Source organism: Drosophila biarmipes, chromosome 3L (genome assembly GCF_025231255.1).
Source record: "Drosophila biarmipes strain raj3 chromosome 3L, RU_DBia_V1.1, whole genome shotgun sequence".
NCBI classification, from domain to species: domain Eukaryota; kingdom Metazoa; phylum Arthropoda; class Insecta; order Diptera; family Drosophilidae; genus Drosophila; species Drosophila biarmipes.
This window is the reverse complement of record NC_066613.1, coordinates 14,322,956-14,343,279: the sequence shown is the minus strand read 5'-3', so window position 1 is coordinate 14,343,279 and position 20,324 is coordinate 14,322,956. Positions and strand designations below refer to the sequence as shown.

General features: G+C 42.9%; 8 protein-coding genes across 10 annotated transcripts; 3 read left to right on the top strand and 5 right to left on the bottom strand.

Annotated features, from left to right (window-relative positions):
* Positions 1-49: 49 nt before the first annotated feature.
* LOC108028462 (uncharacterized) lies at positions 50-4,643 on the top strand. Its single transcript, XM_017100320.3, has 8 exons — positions 50-276; positions 330-574; positions 2,697-2,859; positions 2,917-3,185; positions 3,251-3,371; positions 3,438-3,546; positions 3,610-4,114; positions 4,170-4,643. Exons 1-8 carry the CDS (start codon positions 222-224, stop codon positions 4,641-4,643), a joined length of 1,941 nt encoding a protein of 646 aa, XP_016955809.1. The 5' UTR covers positions 50-221.
* LOC108028463 (uncharacterized) lies at positions 271-2,117 on the bottom strand. Its single transcript, XM_017100321.3, has 3 exons — positions 1,546-2,117; positions 751-1,457; positions 271-697 (listed from the first exon to the last, which is right to left on the bottom strand). Exons 1-3 carry the CDS (start codon positions 2,051-2,053, stop codon positions 587-589), a joined length of 1,326 nt encoding a protein of 441 aa, XP_016955810.1. The 5' UTR covers positions 2,054-2,117; the 3' UTR covers positions 271-586.
* Positions 4,644-4,651: 8 nt separating the features above from the next.
* Positions 4,652-5,983, bottom strand: LOC108028464 (uncharacterized). Its single transcript, XM_017100322.3, has 3 exons — positions 5,346-5,983; positions 5,121-5,254; positions 4,652-5,063 (listed from the first exon to the last, which is right to left on the bottom strand). Exons 1-3 carry the CDS (start codon positions 5,905-5,907, stop codon positions 4,818-4,820), a joined length of 942 nt encoding a protein of 313 aa, XP_016955811.1. The 5' UTR covers positions 5,908-5,983; the 3' UTR covers positions 4,652-4,817.
* A 61-nt stretch (positions 5,984-6,044) lies between these two features.
* On the bottom strand, positions 6,045-6,827 carry LOC108028474 (uncharacterized). Its single transcript, XM_017100335.1, has one exon. The coding sequence runs from the start codon at positions 6,785-6,787 to the stop codon at positions 6,152-6,154; it is 636 nt and encodes a 211-aa protein (XP_016955824.1). The 5' UTR covers positions 6,788-6,827; the 3' UTR covers positions 6,045-6,151.
* A 36-nt stretch (positions 6,828-6,863) lies between these two features.
* On the top strand, positions 6,864-7,707 carry LOC108028475 (protein MIX23). The gene is made up of 4 exons (XM_017100336.3): positions 6,864-7,011; positions 7,077-7,223; positions 7,283-7,405; positions 7,462-7,707. The coding sequence occupies exons 1-4, from the start codon at positions 6,976-6,978 to the stop codon at positions 7,564-7,566; spliced, it is 411 nt and encodes a 136-aa protein (XP_016955825.1). The 5' UTR covers positions 6,864-6,975; the 3' UTR covers positions 7,567-7,707.
* LOC108028476 (DNA repair protein SWI5 homolog) lies at positions 7,587-7,974 on the bottom strand. Its single transcript, XM_017100337.3, has one exon. It carries the CDS (start codon positions 7,924-7,926, stop codon positions 7,714-7,716), a length of 213 nt encoding a protein of 70 aa, XP_016955826.1. The 5' UTR covers positions 7,927-7,974; the 3' UTR covers positions 7,587-7,713.
* Positions 7,975-8,011: 37 nt separating this feature from the next.
* LOC108028471 (importin subunit alpha-7) lies at positions 8,012-17,050 on the top strand. Of its 3 annotated transcripts, none has more exons than XM_050885829.1 (7): positions 8,012-8,065; positions 13,888-13,928; positions 14,497-14,721; positions 14,784-15,286; positions 15,345-15,608; positions 15,663-16,162; positions 16,221-17,050. In XM_050885829.1, the coding sequence occupies exons 3-7, from the start codon at positions 14,521-14,523 to the stop codon at positions 16,400-16,402; spliced, it is 1,650 nt and encodes a 549-aa protein (XP_050741786.1). In that variant the 5' UTR covers positions 8,012-8,065; positions 13,888-13,928; positions 14,497-14,520; the 3' UTR covers positions 16,403-17,050. The 3 variants fall into 3 exon arrangements, 2 of the variants coding, with proteins under 2 accessions (XP_050741786.1, XP_050741785.1); XM_050885828.1 differs by lacking the exon at positions 8,012-8,065 and adding an exon at positions 8,074-8,236 and having other exon boundaries at positions 13,792-13,928; XR_007763606.1 differs by lacking the exon at positions 8,012-8,065 and having other exon boundaries at positions 12,032-13,928; positions 16,221-16,757; positions 16,815-17,050.
* Positions 16,901-20,167, bottom strand: LOC108028472 (probable cytochrome P450 305a1). Its single transcript, XM_017100334.3, has 3 exons — positions 19,920-20,167; positions 18,736-18,773; positions 16,901-18,630 (listed from the first exon to the last, which is right to left on the bottom strand). The coding sequence occupies exons 1-3, from the start codon at positions 20,011-20,013 to the stop codon at positions 17,248-17,250; spliced, it is 1,515 nt and encodes a 504-aa protein (XP_016955823.1). The 5' UTR covers positions 20,014-20,167; the 3' UTR covers positions 16,901-17,247.
* Between the last annotated feature and the right edge of the window lie 157 nt (positions 20,168-20,324).

Below are 20,324 nucleotides of genomic sequence, written 5' to 3'. Positions count from 1 at the left end.
TTATTGTAGTCTGCAAAATCGTGCGCTTTTCCTTAATAAAATGGATTATTCATCGACTTGTCGACTCAATTTGCGTCAGAGGAGGGTCTGTTTCGTAAGGTTCTTTAAAACCTAGGTGCGTTCTATATTATTATATTATTAAGTCAACTAACACAGCACAATAATGTTTAATAATACTGAATTCTCACACAAATGGAACAGAAACAAAGAATTGCGTTAAAATGAGCAACTTATGGTTGCAGCCCAACTACTGGAGCGCTGTTCTCAACTTTCTTGGCAAGTTTTTAAACATATTCAACAGTGTAAGAGGTTTTAAATATTATAATTAGCTCAGCAATTTTTTACTGACTCCCATGCCACATGTGTTTTGTGGCATCCTGCGTTTGATTTTCACCTGGAGACGGTTGAACCGCTGCCATTGATCATTATGGATTCGCAAAGATGGTTTGACCATTTGGATGGCAAGGATGTTTATGATTATAAAGGCAAGCAAGATGAATTTGGGGCGAAGGGAATTGGCTACAACGATTGGATTTTGAGGCTAACAGTTGCCATAGAAGCGTCCCACTGCGAGGTGAGTTCAATTTTACCCAAAGATGGATTCGCATTTTGAGTGGGTGTCGGGCTGACAGTGGTGACAGGTGGCTCCCCTGAAGGAGACTCGCAAGTGCTCATGATCCCTGAAAAGCTTCTTCAACTGAGAGATTTAAAAATGATAGAATTTCTACGTGGTATATACAAGGGTATTACCTTTTCTTGGGTATCCAATATGCTGATAAAGTCAAAGGTAAGCTGAAGTTTACTTTTCGGGTACGATCGTATGTTTGGCACTTTGGTCAGAAGGGCATTTACATCACTGATGGGCATTTTCCAACGTTTGCCCAGCTTTAGGTGGTTTAGTTTATTACAGTTCTGTATTAGGGATAGGAGTTGACGACCTGCGTTCGCGGGCGTGCCAATGGAATCCAGAGAAAGACACTCGAGATCTGTCAACTGACTCAGTTGCTCCACCGACTGAGTTGGCCAGTTGTCGCAATCCAAAGCCCTCAGCTGGCTTATGGCCAGAATGTGATGCACTTGATCGCCTCGAACGCGAACCGAAATGAGCTGTAGCTTCTGGAGGTTATCTATGCGCCTGGCCACCGATCTGTAGAAGTCGTTGCACACTTCCGCTCTCCAGCGGGATATTAATTGCAGCGACTTGAGCGTTTTGAATTCACCGAATTCTGGAAAGTCAACGTCGAAGTTCTCGAGAGTCAGGTGCTCCAAGTTCGGTAACTTATCTGCCAACTGGGGCACTTGGCGGGATCTCCTGTGATTCCGGTTGAAGTTCAGCAGGAGTTGCTTCAGGCTGGTCTTGTTCTCGAACATCTGCTGGAAGGCGGGGTCACTAAGGTTCGGATCGATTCCATCCAAGTCCAAGGTCTGCAGCTTTGTGAAGTGTTGTAACTGATCCACTGATGGGATAAAATAGAGGCACATTTCAGTAACTTAAAAATTTATTATAATCTTAAGTCTCCTGAGAGAGCTTCCAATTGTACATACACTGTGCAGATCTGGAGTCGATCAGGGTGAGATCGGTCAGACTGGGTAGCTCCAGGAGCAGCTGCATGATATGACCCCTGTCCCCCGTTTCCGGCGGCGTCTCTGTGACGGCGTGCATGAATATGATGACTACCTGTCGCAGATTGGTGCAGTGGCGTCCCAGGAGCTCCAGGAAGGGGTAGGTGAAGGGCTCGTCCCACCGACCGTGGGGCATCTCACATCTGGACACTTCGGTGCCGCACAGCCGTAGCACGAACTCCCAGTCCGTAATGGCTTTCAGAATCCGCACATTGATTTTTTTGTAGCGCGTTCGCAGCAAGTCGGTTAGCACATTCCGGAATAGTGGGTGTGCTCGGCCCAAATTTAGCTGATCCTCCAGAGAACTCAAGTGTGAAAATATCTCCAGGTAGATCTCGTAGTTGAGATCCAGGATGCTGGGTCCGCCACTCGATTCCAGCTGCTTTCCGCCCAGAAACGAAAAGGGACAACCCAATCCCAGTTTGTCCATGTTTGATTGGTTCTAAATGAATACTAGTATATGTTTTATTGTTTTTCCACAGGCGGGGCATCAGATTTTCTTTTAGTTTTTTAGCTATCGATAACAACGGAGCTGCTGTCGATACATTTAGCATTGGAGTTTTCCGCCGTTTTCAATATACAATCCTCGCCCACTTAATATGGTCATTATTTTATGTTTACACTTATATGTACATTTGTGGGGTTATGTACATTTGAGGGGTTAAAAAAGTAACTTATTTTCTTATTATTATTCGAAAAACTATTTTTTGTTGGTAATTTGGCTTTCCGTAACTATCTTAAAGTTTCCTCAAAATTACTCATACGACCTGTGTACAGTTTACATTTCTTACAAAAAAATATATTTCGTGCCTCCAATTTACCAACTTTAATGGTTAGAAAAATAAGGTTCGAATATCGTACACTTCGTGCTTTAATAAAACTTTTAGGGCCAGGAAACAGTGCGTATGAGTGATATACTTTAAAGTAAAAAATAACTCATACGCACTGTTACGCCAAAATTACATTTTCATCCAGAAGTTTATTGCTCACCCTACTTTTATCACCACAGAAAGCAATATTAATTATAATATTTAATTATTTATTGGTTAGTTACTTTTCTAATTCTTTTAAAGACATTCTTAGTATTCCAGGAGCAAATTCCGAAGTTCACCAGTTCTTTTTATCATGCCAGTATTTACTCCATTTGGCGATCGCTGCGAAATCGTTTTATTTTTGTCTACACCGAAGAGCTGATAGAAGAAACAGATCATTACATGTTTGGATATGTATTACATGGTTGAAAATATTTAGTAACTGAGATGCAACACTTGACTTAATATTTTAAAATTGCAGATCAACCCAATATTTTGTTGGTTACCTCAAGATATCTAAATTCAAGTGTTTTTGAGATTAAAACCAACCGATTCGTGGGACCACGAAATTTTGATAAGAACCCGGGACCTGTAGAGTTCGACCTTCTTCAGCGGTTCGATGCCGAGAACGAAGAGCTTACCTGGGATGAGGGGATGAAAAGTGCACTGTCCGCTAAGTTGCGAAACCTGGAGGGTCGCGAGGTAGTCATAGGCATTTTCGATTATAAGCCTTTCATGTTATTGGATTATGTGAGTTCGTATTTTTATTTACTTTTTGCTAAATAATCAAATAACTTAATTTGTTAATGAGCTAGGAGAAACAACCATATTTTTATGATCGCGCAGAGAACACGGAAGTAGCCATCGATGGAACAGAAGTTCGACTAATGCTCAATTTTTGCGACCTTTACAACTGCTCCATTCAAGTGGACACATGTAGGTGCAAGAAAATATATTTTATAATTATTATTAATTATTTACATTCCCTGATGTAATGCACAGCTGAAAAAAGCGACTGGGGTGATATCTATACAAATAGCTCGGGATACGGTCTTGTGGGAATGATACTGGACAGACGAAATGACTATGGAATAGGTGGCATGTATTTATGGTAATTTTCTTGGCCTTAAAACGTAAAAGTTCAATATATCCAACCTATTATTTTCTGTGCTAGGTACGAGGCATATCAGTATATGGACATGACCCATTTCCTCGGTCGATCTGGAGTCACCTGCCTGGTGCCCGCTCCGCATCGCCTAATCAGCTGGACCCTCCTGCTCCGGCCGTTCCAGACAGCCCTCTGGATGTGCGTAATGCTCTGTTTGCTACTCGAGAGCTTGGCTCTGTGTGTGACCCGTCGCTGGGAGCACTCCGCAGACTCGCATCCCAACTCCTGGTTGGACAGCCTGCGTTTCGGGTGCATCAGTACACTGAAACTCTTCGTGAGCCAGGGCACCAGCTATGTGACCAGTTCGTATGCCCTGAGGACCGTGCTGGTGGCCAGCTACATGATCGACATTATCTTGACGACCGTGTATAGTGGCGGTCTGGCGGCCATACTGACCTTACCCACCCTGGAGGAGGCAGCAGACTCGCGGCAACGCCTCTTTAAACATAAGCTCATTTGGACAGGGACTTCACAGGCCTGGATTACCACCATTGATGAGCGGTCAGCAGATGTAAGTAAGGGAATACAAAAAAAGATTAATAGGTTAATAGAATTTTGTAAAACAGCCGGTTCTGCTCGGCTTGATGGAGCATTACCGAGTTTACGATGCCTCCTTAATATCCGCCTACTCGCATACGGAGCAAATGGGGTTCGTTGTGGAGAGGATCCAGTTTGGCCATTTGGGAAACACTGAGCTCATCGAAAACGACGCCCTGGAGCGCTTAAAACTAATGGTGGATGATATCTACTTCGCCTTCACGGTGGCCTTTGTGCCTCGCTTATGGCCCCACCTAAACGCCTATAACGACTTCATCCTGGCTTGGCACTCCTCGGGGTTTGGCAAATTCTGGGAGTGGAAGATCGCCGCTGAGTATATGAACGCTCATCGACAGAATCGCATTGAGGCCTCTCAGAGACCCAACCTAGACATTGGACCTGTTAAGCTGGGCATCGACAACTTCATTGGTCTGATCCTGCTTTGGTGCTTTGGCATGATATGCAGTCTCCTCACTTTTGCCGTAGAACTGTGGAACGGATAGGAGCAGTCTGTATTCTAAACGATTTTATTTTCTTTAACAAAAAGCGATTGTAGAACAGAATATAGTTCTGAAAATTGAATTCTTAGAAATGCTACCTAAATTTTTTTCAATTATAGCTTTGAGCTTAGTCCTCCCAATATTCAGGCATCGAAAGTATTGAGATTTGAGGGTTATTTAAGCGTAACTAACGCTTCTCAGGTGAAGCACCTGATCGGTGACGCGAGTAATTAGGGGATCTAGCTCGTTGTCCTGCAACTCCTTGGCCCACAGATCGTACAGGGTATCCGTGGCCAGCTGCACGGAGTTCTTTACGGCGGTTGTGTTAAATGTGCGGAGTGTAAGGAAGATGACAGCATCTTCGACGACGGGGCTGTAGGTATCGCAGATTGTGTGCAGAGCAAGGGCTCCACTCGGGGCAATCTGCGGGTTAGAAAGCTCTTTAGGATTATGCAGAATAATATGCTTAAGGGCACTCACATCATTGAGGTTCACTATCAGGAAAACCTTTCCATCTTTCACCTTTGCCTTGAAACGCTCAATCGCCAAGCCGTGGTCTTTCATATCCGGCCCGAAGTCCTCCTTTTTCATGTGAATCAGCTGGCGGGGACCACCTGTTGAAATGGTTTGTGCCAAATAGTTCAGTGTTATATTTGTTATTCAAGTTATTTGTTTATAAAACAGAAGTAAGTCACTCTTTCTTACCATAACAGGCAGAGGCCTCTACGGCAATGGCATCGATCAGTTTCTGGAGCTTGGGATCCTGATGCAGAAACAGAAATACACTGGGGTGCTTGTCCCTTTTGTTTATCAATCCCTCGACTCCTGTTTGCAGGGCTCTCCAGACTATCTCCGGCTGTTGGGGGTTATTTTGCCGGAGATCCTTGAAAGCACATTGTTTGTCCCCTTTAACGCTCGATCCTCCCCAAACGTAAACGAAGAGTAATCCGAAAAGAGCACCCGCAAGGGCTAGTTTAATGTAGAGTCCATTCGTTCCTTGAGGTTCATGGATGGAATGGTGGTGTTCCTGGGTCAAACTCGGTTTGGGAGTTGGAATACTGTTCCGTCTGGACACATTCCCGTCTTCAGAATCCTCCACCTGCTCCTGGGATTCACTTTCCTCCTGTTCGCCGGCTGAGGAGGTACCCTCCTCGTAGCTATTCACACACTCCAAAGTAAATTGGTTGTTCTGGTCCACCTCGGCCCTCGGCTGGGAAAGAGTCCTTGGGGAGTCGTCGTGCAGTGGTCGCCTCTTAAGCTCACTCATTTTTCCAAAATTAAAGATAAATAAAACACAAATGCAACAAAGGAGAAACTCGGAGTAGGGATGGCCTAAACTTCCGACAAATGTATGGTATATCGATAGTTCCTATAAATAGGATGGGTTAAATTTTAAATATCATATCAAAGATTTTATTGCTTTATATCCGAGACCATTGGATACTATAATAAATACATTATGTACAAGTTATATAAGATAAGCTTAAATGAAAAAGAGCTTGCTTAGCGTTCTACTCCGCCGTTGGCACCGTGTTTAGTGTCAGACGACGCAGTCTGCCCAAGACGAGGATTTCGTCTATGGCTTTTTTGGCATAGAATTTCTGGTCCTCGCTGAGTTTGCGGTACTCCAGGGACCAGGTCTGGGCGTAGATGTTGGACTCCTCGGCTCCGCTGACGTCAAGCGGGAGCTCGGCAACGTCCGGCAGTTTGGCTGAAGTAGGAACTAGCGCGGAGTCCCCGCCACTGGCGACGCCGGCCACAAAGGCGGCCACATCGGCGGCAGTGGGCTTCCTGTCCAGCTCATCCGACATGGACTGCTGGTCCACATGCTCCTCATTGGCCTCCAGCTCCGGCTCCTCCTTCCTCTCGGTGGACTCACTTCCAGAAGTGCTGTCATAGAAGGCATGCTTTTTGAGGTACTGTAGGTGGCACCGGTGCCGTCTTAGATTCGTCGTGGACTTGTGGGTGAAGGACATGATGCTCTTGCAGCCAATGCAGAAGAGTACGTGCTCCAGGAAGCTGCCATCGTCCTTCTGGATCTTGCGGTACACCCGCCACACAGTGCTGCGAGTGCTCTTATCATTCACAGCCAGTTTGTAGACGCCAATCTTTATTTTCTCGTGTATATCCTCGGTCTTGAGCGGCATCCTTATGTTTATTTTGATAAGTAAAATAACTTAGCGATGGGCAGCCACTTGAGCAATCGATAGTTTGTAGTCGATTGATTCCCACAGGTGGCAACGCCGGCCAGTGGCACATTGCGCCGGCATTTTACATATTGCATTTTGTTTTTATTATTTTATAAAGTTTTAACTAGTTTTCTTAGCGCTTTAACATGGCGGCTTTGTGCTTGGACTTTCTCGGCTTCCAGGTGGGGTTTACAATGTTAAATGTGTTATTAGCGGTCACACTACATGGCTCTTACTATTCCAACAGGAGGCGCTGAAGAAGATGCGAGATGTGGACGACAAGATTATATATGCACTCAACGCCCTGCCCACGGAGTCGTTCAAGGGCCAGGTGAACAGCGAGAGCACCTGCCGCGACCTGTACTCGAAACTCCAGCAGTCGCACTTGTCCAGGGTAATTCCCGATCGAATATCACGCCTGCGGATCATACCAAACTAAACGCCTCCTTGCAGCAAGATAGCATTCGCAGTTGCATAACCATATCGGCCAATAATCTGAGGCAGCTGAAAGAGAAGCGGGAAGCCCAGCCAGATGATGTGGAGGCGGACAGCCAGTTCAAGGCGGAGCAGCGCAAGGTATTCCCCTGGCCAGATAACCCTTTACTTTCACTAATGTCCCAAATCCCTTCCAGCTGCGCGTCCTCCAGGCCGAGCTCAATGTGGAGGACATCATCAAGGAGCGCTCCTACAAGGCCTTCAACGAGCGATGCCGATCCTATTTCCACGCCGGCCAGTAGGTGCCATGAAATGCAATAAATAGTTTTAGGTGGATTTATTAGTGGTAGACTAAAGGAACTGCCGAACCAGTAGGCATTTACATGCATTTGGTTGTTTTTCAAGTTGTTAGCATCGAGTACATGAAGACTACACCCCAAAAATGCGTTTTACTCGTCTCTGGGCAGGTTGTAGGTGGCATAAACCGAGCCGATGGGAATGCTTTTCAGGGTGGCCAAGGCTCCCAGGACCAGTTGCGTGGCGTCCTTCAGGTCGTTGTACTCGTGCATCAGCTCTATGATCTTCCTTTTCTCCAAATCCGAGGCCTCCTTGGGTTTAATCGCCGTTTTGCGGGATTTCTTCCTAGATTTCTTGTCCTTCATATTTAAATTGCAATTGGATTGGAATGACTGTTATCGGTGGACGGCTATCGGCTATCGATACGCAACAGCTGTGTGCACTGCATTCCCGACAGTCTGGCAACCGCGCTCCTCAAAACGTGTAAAGTAAAATTTCCCAATCATCTTTCGCGTGCTGACTGTTGCATGCAACGGAGGTGTTTGAGCAGTGTGTGATACCGATTTTTACTTATTCTGTTTTTTTTCAAAACAAAAATATAACGTAATATATACGTTTAATACCTTTTATAAATATTTGTCTGTTGTTATTGGTTAAATAAACAATCAATTACGGGTAAAGTTACTCCAAGAAAAATGGCCTCCTCCGAGGCCAAGGGTAAAAACCCTTATTCGGAGCTGAGCAACGTTAAAAGGCCGAAATTATCGCCCTTAAATAAAAAGAAAAAACCTACGGATAACAATTTAGTAGAATCGGAAAGCGAAGAAGTTGTGATGAAAGAAGTCATTGACCCTGTAAGTCATCCGAGTCCAACCAGCCAAGTAAGTGGTAAAGCTATAACGGATCCTGCTAGCAAAGAAGAGAAGAGAGAAAGTGGAAATTTGGAAAACAACGGATACTCGTACAGCAGCGCTCACAAGGGACCCTTTGTGGTCTACATAGACAAAATTGGTGAAACCAATGGCGAAAACCGACCTAGAAGAGTTCCTATAAATCCTCTTGAACTAAATGCTGTCCTGCTAAAATTAAATATTAAAGATATAATTTCAGTAAATAAGATTGGTTATGGGCGCTGCAAGGCTGAGTGCAAGTCAGCAACGGCAGCTAATAGCATCCTGTCCTCAAATCTTAAAAGTAATGGTTACGAACCTAAAATTCTTAAGCATTTCATTTTTAAAATGGGTATTATTTTTAATATTCCGACAAAATTTTCCGACTCTGAACTTAAGGAGTACATTTCTTCTCCAGTACCTATTCAAGAAATAATTCGTGTGAAGACTAAGGACCGAGACAATAAAGATATTTTTATTAACACTCCTAGGGTTAAGATTCTTTTTAAAGGTACTCAAATTCCCAACGAGATTGTCTTCCTGTACACCAAAATTAATGTTAGTCCATATGTTCCTTTTAGTCAATGTTTTCGTTGTTTTAGATTTAATCACTTTGCTCAGCATTGTAAACAAACTGAACAAAAATGCAGTAAATGTTCTCTTTCGCATTCAAGAGAACAACAATGTAATCAACTCGTTTGTGCCAACTGCAAACAAAATCACCCAGCCACCTCTCTTGAGTGCCCTGCTCGTAAGAGAGCGTACGCTATCCAGAAATGTATGACTATTGAGAATTTATCACGAAATGAAACGAAGATTAGGTACCCCTCTCTCTTCCAAATTTTAGATGAAGTCGACACCAACGACTTAACCCACTTCCCCCAGCCAACATGGCAAAGAAAATCTGCCAATCCAGTGTTACAAAATAATACCAAAATAGCTACCCAACAAATATTTGCACAAAACCCTTTTAATAAGGTTGTTAAGAACTCTCTTAACAAGAAAAACGAAGATAAAAATTCACGCGACACTATGATCAGCTGGAAAGCTGCTCTTTATGAACATGAGTACACTCCAAACGAAAAGTTTTCTCTCATTCATTCTAATCCACCTAGTTCCTCACCCTCTAGTCAACCTTTTTTAGACAATCCAGCTCTTGAAGCTGCGGAGAATAGCTTAAATCAATTAGCTTCTGAAATATCCTCATTTCTAGTCAACGAAACAACCAATTTAGTACCTGAATCAAGAAACTTTTTAGAGAATTTAAGAAACAGAATAGCACTTACAAACTCAAAAATTGATTTGTTCAAAATTAATCAACTTGTTTAATTTTGAATAATAACTTTTTTATTTATTTATTTATCTATTTACTTATTTTTCTGATTTTTTTTTTTTTTTTTTTTTTTTTTTTTTCTGTTAAATTAATTGTTTTTTATTTATTCGTTTTTCTTTTCTCTTTCATTTGTCTATCTGTTTTCATTTGAAAATAAAACATAAAGTTATATTATTTAAATGACAATAAAAATCCTACAGTATAATATTCAGAGCTTAACTGCTAATAATAACAAACAATTACTAGAATTATTCTTAGTAAACAATAACATAGACATAGCAATTTTATCAGAGATATGGATTTCCAATAATTCCATGTGTAGCTTGGCAAATTATAATTTTGTATGTAAGCCGCGTAACGATGGTTATGGAGGCGTTGGAATTTACTTAAAAAAACACATACGCTTTAAACAAATCAACTGTGATATTAGCTTAGAAGTCATTGGTATCCGTACAATTAACCTAAGAAATAATATTAATATTTTCAGTGTCTATGCTGCTCCCAGCACAGACATTAATTCTTTTCAACAAGGCTGCGATGATCTATTTACTATTGCTGCTCAATCGAGTGGTCTAACTGTCATAGGTGGTGACTTCAATGCCAAATCCAGCATTTGGGGTAATAATACTCAAGATGTCAGAGGCGGTATTTTAGAAAATTCCCTCTTACACTCCGGTTTCTTTTGCCTTAACAACGGCTCTCCAACTTACTCCCATAACCCATCCTATACTTCAACACTCGATCTCACTTTCATTAATAGTAGCAATCTTTGTTCTAACTGGTCCTCAATAAATTCTAAAATATCAAATAGCAATCATTTCCCAATCTTAATTGAAATAGACCAAATTTCTGCTTCGACTAATATTATTAAATTTAACCATAATAAAATAATCAAAGACTTTTCCAAAATTCAAATTACAACGTTAGATAGCATTTCCAACTTATCCCAAACAATACACTGTAATAATTCAATTAAAATAAATACAAACAATAGATATGTTCCAAAAAAGTATTGGGACGAGGTATGTGAAAAATTGTTTAGATTAAGAAACGCGTGCAGACAAAAATATTTTAAATCCAAACTACAATCTGATGCTATTGCCTATATTAACAGTAATAAAAAACTTAACAACTATTATTATAAAATGAGAAAAGAAAACCTCAATAAGCTAGCAGAAGACATTTCTAACCCCTCTTCTCTGAAAGATATGTGGAACAAAATCAAAAATCTTAAACTTTTTAAACAAATTAAACCGTCAAACAGTGCAATATCTGACTCAGAACATAGAGATTTTCTCAATCAAATAGCCACAGCTCCCAACACTGCGATGTGTCCTGACGTATCTTTTTCTCCTGATCTGCTTTATAGATATACCAACTCTAATTTCTCAGCGCGTGAACTTCTTGACTTCCTTAACTCTCGTAACCCAGACTCGGCTAAGGGTCTTGACAACATTTCATACAGAATGCTTCTATCTCTACCCTTAAGTCAAATAGAAAAACTGGTATCCCTGCTAAACATTACTTTAGACAATGGGTTTATTCCAGATCAGTGGCGGAAAATAAGGGTTATACCTGTTCCCAAAAAAAATCTAGACTCTTCAATTATTACCAACAACAGACCTATCTGCCTTCTAAGTGTGACTTTTAAGTGCTTAGAAGGTTTGATTAAATTGCGGATGGAAGAGTACATTAATAAAAATAAAATTCTGCCACCAAGATCCTATGCGTTCAGAAAAAACCATTCTACTGCCCAATGCATCAACGATGTAATAAATAACATAGCCAACCTAAAAGCTCGTGGTTTCCACGTTACCGCAGCGGTTTTAGACTTAAGTAAAGCCTTTGATGCCGTCAATATCCCTATTCTGGGTAGCAAATTAGTTAGTTTGGGTTTCGACCACAATCATATTTATTTCATTATAAACTTCCTTAGTAAAAGAGTTCTCACTATGGGTACTGCAGAGATAACTGTAAACAAAGGAGTTAGTCAAGGTAGTTGTCTGAGTCCAATCCTCTTTAATTTATATACAGCTGAGCTTCACAGCTTAAGTAATGACCATGACAGTATTCTGTTCCAGTACGCTGACGACTTCTTTCTAGTCTGTTATGACAAAGTCTTTTCGATGGCTGAAGAGAAATTAGAACAAAAAGTAAATAGGTTTATGGAACTGTGCAATATTAATAATCTTACTTTTAATCCAGACAAATCAGCCACCATTCATTTTAATCTAAGAAAAAAACCTTTAAGTATCTTGTGCAATAATATTATTTTAAAAAATGTAAATAGTATAAATTATTTAGGTAGAGTCATAAGTTCAAACAACTCGTCTGTTCAGCATGTAAATAAAACGATCTCTAAATCGAATCAAACGAATATGTTTATTCAAATGCTCAGTGGTTGCCGCTTCGGAGTACATCCAAGCAAGTCACTACTCTTTTATAAAGCATTTATTAGAACTAGATATGAATACGCCTGCTCCTCTTTTTCAAACATATCAAAATCAGTACAAAACAATATAAATAAGCATGCTAATTTCCACCTTAGAAAGGCCTTAGGACTTATTAAATCGACTCCAATTAATATTATTTATAATCTTGCAGCTGAACTTCCTCCAGCTTATAGGATTAAATTCGCTACAGCGAAGGAGTTGGCCAAAACGTTCGCTCATGGACTACCATCTGCGTCGCTTCTGTCAAACTCCTTTGTAGCCAAAAATACTAGTTACAGTAGAATTTATGCTGAATTTAAAAATATCCTGGATAGTATTGCTCCTATTTGTCCTTACTCTCTGTCCACACGCAAGATTTCAGTTGACACAAATTTCTTTAAAGGTACTTGTACAAATAAAAAAATGGCAAACGAGACTATAATTCTCTCTTTATTTAAAGAAAAAATAAGAAGTTTAACCTCAAAAAATATGGAAATCATCTTCACGGATGGTTCTGTGTCGGAAAATTTTACAGGAGGTGCCTTTGTCCACTTAAATTCCAATTCGATAAAAAGTTTCTACACCGACAAAAAACTATCGTCGCTGACTGCTGAACTCACAGCCCTAGAAAAAGCCATTGACTTCGGTATTTCAAAAAAGTTCTCCAAAATAGCAATTTTAACTGACAGTCTTGGTGCCATCCAGACAATAAAGAACACGAACTCCAAAAACTGCATCTCTCAATGCATTCTGAAAAAAGTCATAAACAACCCAACCCTGCTATCCATAGAATTTCACCACATTCCAAGCCATTCCAATATTTGGGAAAACGATCTCGCAGATACAGCGGCTAAAAATGCTAAAATTAACGGCTCTTTCGCACCCGTCAGATGGACCCTTAAGGACGCAATCAATCATATGTTCGCGCAAATAAAACAAGACTGGGAGCGTGAATACAGTCTGTTCTCATTAGAGCGTAACAAGGGTTACTCTCTCCTCTCACCATATACCACTTCCAAGCCTTGGTTTAAAAACAAAGAACACCTATTCAACCGTATAGAAACGAAGACTCTAAACAGAATCTTAAGCGGACATGCTTTTGACAAATACACACTTTCCAAAATGAAAGTCTACGATAACGCCCTATGCGATTCGTGTAACGTTAATGAAGACATTTCGCATATTTTGTTAAATTGCTCAAAATATACACCAACAAGACAAAATTATCCAACACTACTTAAATATAACGATATCTATCGTTTACTTGGAAATGAACCAATTGAAAATTGGACATCGATTACCAGTTTCATTCGAGCTGCTAATATTAATATCTAATACAACACACTCCACACTGCTCATTTAACACACTATAACACCATCCACGCTTATACCAACTCACAAAATCTCAAAATTAAAATTTCTCACACATATTGATAACATTTTCATCGCTTATCGTTCATCGTCATCGCTCATCGTTCATTGTCATCATAACATCACCAGAAACTACTGCACGATATTTACATAGCTGTCCATTAAATTTTGTTTTTCTTGAAATTTAATTTCATACATTGGCAGTGGCGTTAACCCGTTCCAACGGGGCGGCCAAATAATTCTTCCCTCTTCACGGAAGGAAGTAACTTAATATTTAAAAAAAAAAAAAATTTCCCAATCTCTTTGCATGATTAAAACGCGGAAAGGATTCTCTGGAACAGGTAAAATGTGCTCCAATTACGTGGCGCGTACGCTATCAGCCGGGAGTAGTGGAGGCCCAGCGCAGGGCGTTTCCGGGAGCTATGGATATTCATAATGCTGACCTAAGCCCGCACCCACACACGCACGCAAGGTGCACACACAACGAAATGTGAAAGTGTTGTGATTGTGCATTTTGTCAGGAAAACCGAATAGTTCGTTAAATATTATACGTAAATGCGGGCCAAGCAACGTAATCTCTGCCACAGATGAGGGGATTACTTAAGTGCAGGCGCTGAGCGGATGCTTAGTTTCAGGGTCTCGAAGCCCAGTTGGGAATTGGGATTGGATGGGATTATCGGAGAAAAACCAGTCACGGTTATTCACTTTCCATTCGAATATTTCCCACTCCATTGAGACCAATAAGCCTTGTTTCGGTTCTCTATCTATTCATTACTTTTCACAATTTCTTCTAAGCTAAGAGCAGGCAGGGTTTTAAATTACATTGTAGAAAACGGAGTAACTAACATTCAATCTGTCAATCTCTGTAAGCAATCCCCTTTTTAACTTTTCTTTCTGGAATAATTGCAGTTTTTAAATTGCCAAGACTACGACATGTCCACCACCCACAAACAGCGCTATAAAAATGCCGCCTTGGACTCCACAGAGATGCGGCGACGTCGCGAGGAGGTGGGCATTCAGTTGCGGAAGAACAAACGCGAGCAGCAGCTCTTCAAGCGCCGCAATGTGGTCCTGGAGCCGGCCACCTCCTCGACATCAGCCGGAATGGAGAGCAGCGCCAGCAACGAGTTGCAGGTGGGTCCATAGGCATTTATCTATTTCTGCATATCCCAAAACCCATTGCTTTCGCTTTCCAGACTGCCGACATGCACATGGCTGACAGCAGTACCGGGCCAACACATTTTCCGGGCGGACAGAACGAGCCAGCAGCGGGCAGCGGAGCTGTGCCCTCCGTTATAAACGAGGAAATGATTCAGATGCTTTACAGTGGACGTGAGAGCGACCAGCTGGAGGCCACGCAAAAGTTCCGCAAGCTGCTGTCCCGCGATCCCAATCCACCCATCGAGGAGGTCATCCAGAAGGGAATTGTGCCGCAGTTTGTCACCTTTCTGCGGAACAGCTCGAATGCCACGCTGCAGTTTGAGGCCGCCTGGACGCTGACGAACATTGCCTCTGGCACCTCGCACCAAACCAAGATCGTGATCGAGGCCGGGGCAGTGCCCATTTTTATTGACTTGCTCTCCAGTCCCCATGACGATGTCCAGGAGCAGGCTGTGTGGGCCCTGGGCAATATTGCCGGAGACTCACCCATGTGCCGGGACCATCTGCTCGGCTCTGGCATTCTTATGCCTCTTTTGAAGTAAGTAATGACCTGGTTTCGCTCTTGCATCCTTGTCACACTTTTGTACTTTTTGCAGCGTTTTAAGCAACTCGGAGCGTATTACTATGATACGGAATGCGGTGTGGACGCTTTCTAATCTCTGCCGCGGCAAGAACCCACCCGCGGACTTCGCCAAAATTGTCCACGGACTGCCCATACTGGCACGGCTACTGGACTACACCGATGCGGACGTGCTCAGCGACACTTGCTGGGCTATTAGCTACCTGTCGGATGGACCCAACGATAAAATTCAGGCTGTAATCGATGCAGGCGTTTGTCGTCGCTTAGTAGAACTGCTGCTGTAAGTAGTAATGCATTGTAAATTACCCGAATACCCATTAATTCTTGCCTTCAGACATCCGCAGCACAACGTCAGCACAGCCGCTTTGAGGGCTGTGGGCAACATTGTGACTGGCGACGATCAGCAGACCCAGGTGATATTGGGATACAACGCCCTGCCCTGCATTAGCCACCTGCTGCGCTCGACGGCGGAAACCATTAAGAAGGAGTCCTGCTGGACAATCTCGAATATAGCTGCCGGGAATCGGGAGCAGATCCAGGCCATAATCAACGCCAACATATTCCCCCAGCTGATGATTATCATGCAGACGGCAGAGTTCAAAACGCGAAAAGAGGCCGCCTGGGCCATTACCAACGCAACCAGCAGCGGAACCTCCGAGCAGATAAACTACTTGGTGCAGGTGGGCTGTGTGCCTCCCATGTGCGATTTCCTCACCGTCGTCGACTCAGACATCGTCCAGGTGGCGCTGAATGCTTTAGAAAACATCTTGAAGGCAGGTGAAAAGTTCCAGACACGACCAAATCCCTATGCCATCACCATCGAGGAATGCGGAGGTAAGTGAATTTGTCATATGAAGTGGCTTAAACGTTAAAATTGCCACCCCTACTTTAGGTTTGGACAAGATCGAGTATTTGCAGGCACACGAAAACCGCGATATCTACCACAAATCATTTTACATTATCGAGCAGTACTTTGGTAACGAGGAAGAGGACAGCCGGGTTGCTCCCGTGGCGGGCACACAGCAGTTCGAGTTCAATCCGGACAACATGCCCAGCACCGGCTTCAACTTTTAGCACCATACCCGGCCGGACACCATCAACACTATTCAAATGCGAATCCTTCTAAAGCCCTGAACACACCACACACCCTACAGGAGGCAAAGGCTTGCCTGCCAGAACTTAAGCAGAGGCCAGAGCACGGGCACGAAACATGGTTCGCAGGAGAGGGCGGAATGCCTAAGTGCAGTCACTACTAGCATTTAAGAAAAGTTGGTCATTCAGTCGGCTCGTTATCGTTTTTCTTTGTTACACACACTCGTCTGCATACATATTATCTGCGGTTGAAACTATAATTTTCGAAGAGGTCCAGGACCAAGCATTACCTTACTCAAGCATTTCACCAGCTGGCGAGATCGCTTCCACCTAGTTCGTATGTACTAATTTAATGTGTTATACAACCCATTGTATATGTTTTTGATTTCCTCAGATTGAGTTTGTAAATATTTTTCATTAAGCCCAATTACGTTGAGACCCTGACATGGTGTTGTTATGCATTCATACAAACAAACGTACTTTACGATATTGATAACGATTAAATTAAAACGTTTTTATTTGATTTTGTTACATTTTGCCGAATGTAAATTTGATTAAATTATGAAACATTGTAACTTAATTTAGAGGGCACATCAATAAAGAACAACTAGACCACAACTATCCAGTAAACGCTCGCCTTTTTGAGAACGACACAACACATTTTCAAATCGAATCTAATAAATTTATTACAATCTCGTTTATTAGTTAATTTTCGAAATCCTCGGGAATATCTTAGGGTAAATTTTACAGCACCATCTCTCTGTCATTAACTAAACACCGAAATATATCCAATATTTTTACCGACACCGTAGAATCGAGTGATGCACTTAGGTGCGCTTCACGAACTGCACCTTGTAGGGTTTCGGAGTCAGCGTGATTCCGGGCAGAAGAACCATCGATGGAGTCTCGTCCGCCGGCAGGACGATGCTGAAATGCTGCACAATCCTCACCAGAAACGAGAAAATGCAGGCGCGAGCGAGAGCATCACCCAGGCAACGACGTCTGCCCAGACCAAAGGGCATGAAGTACTCGTCCTTGAAGCACTTGCCAGCTGAATCGATAAACCTCTCCGGGCGGAACTCCAGAGGATCCTTCCAGTGCTCCTTGTCCAGGTGCACGGAACGCAGGCTGATCAGAATGGTGGCATTCTTGGGAATGTCGTAGCCACCCAGCTTGGTCGGCCACAAAGCTCGCCGGGGACCGGTGATCGGTGTGATGTGGAAGAAACGCTGCACCTCCATGATGAAGGCATCCATGTAGTCAAACGACTCCCGCCGGCTCAAGTGGGGGAAGGCATCCGAGCTGGCTGCAGCCACACTGGCGGTCACCTGGGCGTACAGCTTCTCCTGAACATCCGGTCGCATGGCCAGCACCATAAGGGCCAGGTTAATCGTATTGCTGGTGGTCTGTGAGCCTGCAATAAAGAAATCCAAGATGGTCATCACCAGCTGCGTCTCGTTGAAGCTGCTGCTCTCGCCGCCAGCACTGCGATCCTTCATCTCCTGGAGGTAGGCAAAGATAAGGTCGTTATCCGCCTGCGATGGGTCCTTTGCCAGCTGTCGACGGTGCTCCTCGATGGTGTCCATGAAGAAGCCGTACAGCTCGGTATTCAGCTGCTGGATGAGATTGTAGCCAGTGCGATCGGGGGCCACGTGGCGCAGCCAGGGAAACTGGGCCAGCAGGCCGCCGCAGATGTCGAACAGTTTGGAGCGCCGATTCATCAGGTCGAGCAGGCGTCGCAGAGTGCCATCCTCCTGGCTGGCGATCCTCTTTCCGGCTATCAGGCACCACAGCACGTTGAGCACACTCTGAGCCAGCCAGGTAACCGGCTCGACGGGCTGCTCCTCTGTGCCCTCCAGCTGGCCCAACAGCTCCTCCGCCTCCAGCTCGATGTGGTGCTCCATCTGGCTGCGTCCGTAGCCCACATGGCGCATCTGCTTCATGGCGAAGTGGCGGTGCTCGTACCACAGCTGTCCGTCCGTGCAGGTGATTCCCTTCCGGGTTCCCATGGTACGGAGGCGCAGGAAGAAGTTATCGGGGCGTCCCTCGAACACCTCCTGCAGCTGCACCTCCTTGACCATGTCGTATCCTAGGGCAACCACCACGTACTCGCTGCCCAGCTTCAGACCCACCAGGTCGCTGCGGAAGTGCTTCGCCCACCGCTCGAACAGGATGTGCTGGCCGCCAACGGCACGGGCCTCCTTACGGAACTGACAAAAAATAGGGTTTTAATAATATATATAATAGAAAATATATAAAGATTATATATTTAAATTTAACATTTTTTCACGACACTTTTAATACTAATAAATTACCTGTAAGGTGTTTCCCAGCCATGGAAGAAAACCAGGACCTGTTTGAGTAAATAATTTTGAAACGAAATTGAAAGTTAATTTTTAAAAGAAAGAACGTTATTTAATTTTCTGGAGTTAATCAAAACCTTAAACCTTACGAATTTAATCTAAAGCAGTTGATAATTATATTGAATTGGATTGAAATCTACTGAGATCTTTGCATAACTTGGTAATTAATTCAATGGATAATACTAGTAGCGTAAAATTTAAATTAAATTAATCAGAAACTTTGGATATAAAGAACTAACTCAGTTGGTAATAGGGTCTAAGGCCTAATATAGCAAATGGAACTATGTTTTGAATGCCTACTGCTAATCTAATCGGCTCTACAGAAATCTGTTAGCTAGTAAATCACCGAATCGAAAGTAAAAACTCTGCCTTGAAATCAGCCACCTTTAGTTATTAACTATTAATCAGCCACATGTTCGGTGATCTCGTAACTTCACAGCATTTCATAACTTTAGTACTTATTAAATGGTAACAAGATATTTTCTCTGCGTAATGGAAAATCCCTAAGGGGTTTACTAATACAACTTAATTTGAAATGCAAATTTGCGAAATATACAAATAATAAAAATCTGCCTACATACGGAGAGCCATTGCACCCATAATCCCAATCCTTATGCAAATAAACTGCATTTGTAATTGACATAAATCAGCCTGGCCCTTGTTATTACCGAATGCAGACCAGTTAGGCCAGGTGTCAGAAATGTGTGACGATTTTATCAATTAGATTAATTGGCAGTCGAGTCGTGTGCCGCCTGGCTATCCATGTCTCCGATCACCATTACAGCTTGCTAATGAGCCGACGAATTGGTCGTGGGGCAGGTCTTATGTTGCGTTCTACTCACTATGGGTACCTTAACATCAAGCCCCTCCTTAATCTATATATCTTGCTAATATTTATTAGATATGTATATATTTCTTTAATTTTTATGTATTTTTACAAGAACCATTTAAAAAAAATAGTCTACTAATTCCCAGAATTTTAATACTTCTAGCTCTATGAAAGGTACCTTTCATTTATTTGAAAAGTACTGGCCAAATAATTCCGGGAACATCGAGGACCCTTATCTATTCTAATATTTCCAGAGAAAAACTACAATTTTTAACATATTCCTGTGGGAACCTGAACATGGTCTCACCTGGGGGAAAGTTCTTGGGACGCCGCACCGAGCTGATAAGTGAATAAATCACGAAGCCAATTAGAGTCGCGCACAGAAATATGAGGGCACTCATTTCAATATATCTTTAGTGACCACCGAAAACGAAACCACAACCGTAACCGTCGCCCAAGCAAGGCTCTTGTACAATTACTTATCAGGGAGCCAAGTGTCGGAGCGTCCGTACGCCTCGCCAGCTCTATGCCAACTAATTCCGAACCCGAATCCAATGAGCGAGAGAGGCAGGCGGACCCAGAGACCCAGACAAACCCACGCGCCTGGGCTGCCGCCTTTTCATGTGGGTCTATTGATAGTGCAAGCAAAAATAAATACAAATGAAACGAAAAACGGGCGAAAAAGCCCGTCTCAGTTGATAAACCGAATACA

Excerpts from the sequence above, each read along its gene's own strand:
- LOC108028462 (XM_017100320.3), top strand. The coding sequence starts at position 222 with ATGAGCAACTTATGGTTGCAGCCCAACTACTGGAGCGCTGTTCTCAAC. Across the intron at positions 575-2,696 it reads TAGAAGCGTCCCACTGCGAG|ACATTCTTAGTATTCCAGGA; the intron begins GTGAGTTCAATT and ends ATTCTTTTAAAG. Across the intron at positions 3,547-3,609 it reads ATAGGTGGCATGTATTTATG|GTACGAGGCATATCAGTATA; the intron begins GTAATTTTCTTG and ends TTTCTGTGCTAG.
- LOC108028463 (XM_017100321.3), bottom strand. The coding sequence starts at position 2,053 with ATGGACAAACTGGGATTGGGTTGTCCCTTTTCGTTTCTGGGCGGAAAG. Across the intron at positions 1,458-1,545 it reads CGACTCCAGATCTGCACAGT|TGGATCAGTTACAACACTTC; the intron begins GTATGTACAATT and ends TTATCCCATCAG. Across the intron at positions 698-750 it reads TATTGGATACCCAAGAAAAG|TTGAAGAAGCTTTTCAGGGA; the intron begins GTAATACCCTTG and ends TAAATCTCTCAG.
- LOC108028464 (XM_017100322.3), bottom strand. The coding sequence starts at position 5,907 with ATGAGTGAGCTTAAGAGGCGACCACTGCACGACGACTCCCCAAGGACT. Across the intron at positions 5,255-5,345 it reads AGAGGCCTCTGCCTGTTATG|GTGGTCCCCGCCAGCTGATT; the intron begins GTAAGAAAGAGT and ends CCATTTCAACAG. Across the intron at positions 5,064-5,120 it reads TGATAGTGAACCTCAATGAT|ATTGCCCCGAGTGGAGCCCT; the intron begins GTGAGTGCCCTT and ends TCTAACCCGCAG.
- LOC108028474 (XM_017100335.1), bottom strand. The coding sequence starts at position 6,787 with ATGCCGCTCAAGACCGAGGATATACACGAGAAAATAAAGATTGGCGTC.
- LOC108028475 (XM_017100336.3), top strand. The coding sequence starts at position 6,976 with ATGGCGGCTTTGTGCTTGGACTTTCTCGGCTTCCAG. Across the intron at positions 7,224-7,282 it reads AGCAGTCGCACTTGTCCAGG|CAAGATAGCATTCGCAGTTG; the intron begins GTAATTCCCGAT and ends GCCTCCTTGCAG. Across the intron at positions 7,406-7,461 it reads TCAAGGCGGAGCAGCGCAAG|CTGCGCGTCCTCCAGGCCGA; the intron begins GTATTCCCCTGG and ends AATCCCTTCCAG.
- LOC108028476 (XM_017100337.3), bottom strand. The coding sequence starts at position 7,926 with ATGAAGGACAAGAAATCTAGGAAGAAATCCCGCAAAACGGCGATTAAA.
- LOC108028471 (XM_050885829.1), top strand. The coding sequence starts at position 14,521 with ATGTCCACCACCCACAAACAGCGCTATAAAAATGCCGCCTTGGACTCC. Across the intron at positions 14,722-14,783 it reads GCGCCAGCAACGAGTTGCAG|ACTGCCGACATGCACATGGC; the intron begins GTGGGTCCATAG and ends TTCGCTTTCCAG. Across the intron at positions 15,287-15,344 it reads ATTCTTATGCCTCTTTTGAA|CGTTTTAAGCAACTCGGAGC; the intron begins GTAAGTAATGAC and ends TACTTTTTGCAG.
- LOC108028472 (XM_017100334.3), bottom strand. The coding sequence starts at position 20,013 with ATGAGTGCCCTCATATTTCTGTGCGCGACTCTAATTGGCTTCGTGATT. Across the intron at positions 18,774-19,919 it reads TCCCAAGAACTTTCCCCCAG|GTCCTGGTTTTCTTCCATGG; the intron begins GTGAGACCATGT and ends TTACTCAAACAG. Across the intron at positions 18,631-18,735 it reads GGCTGGGAAACACCTTACAG|TTCCGTAAGGAGGCCCGTGC; the intron begins GTAATTTATTAG and ends ATTTTTTGTCAG.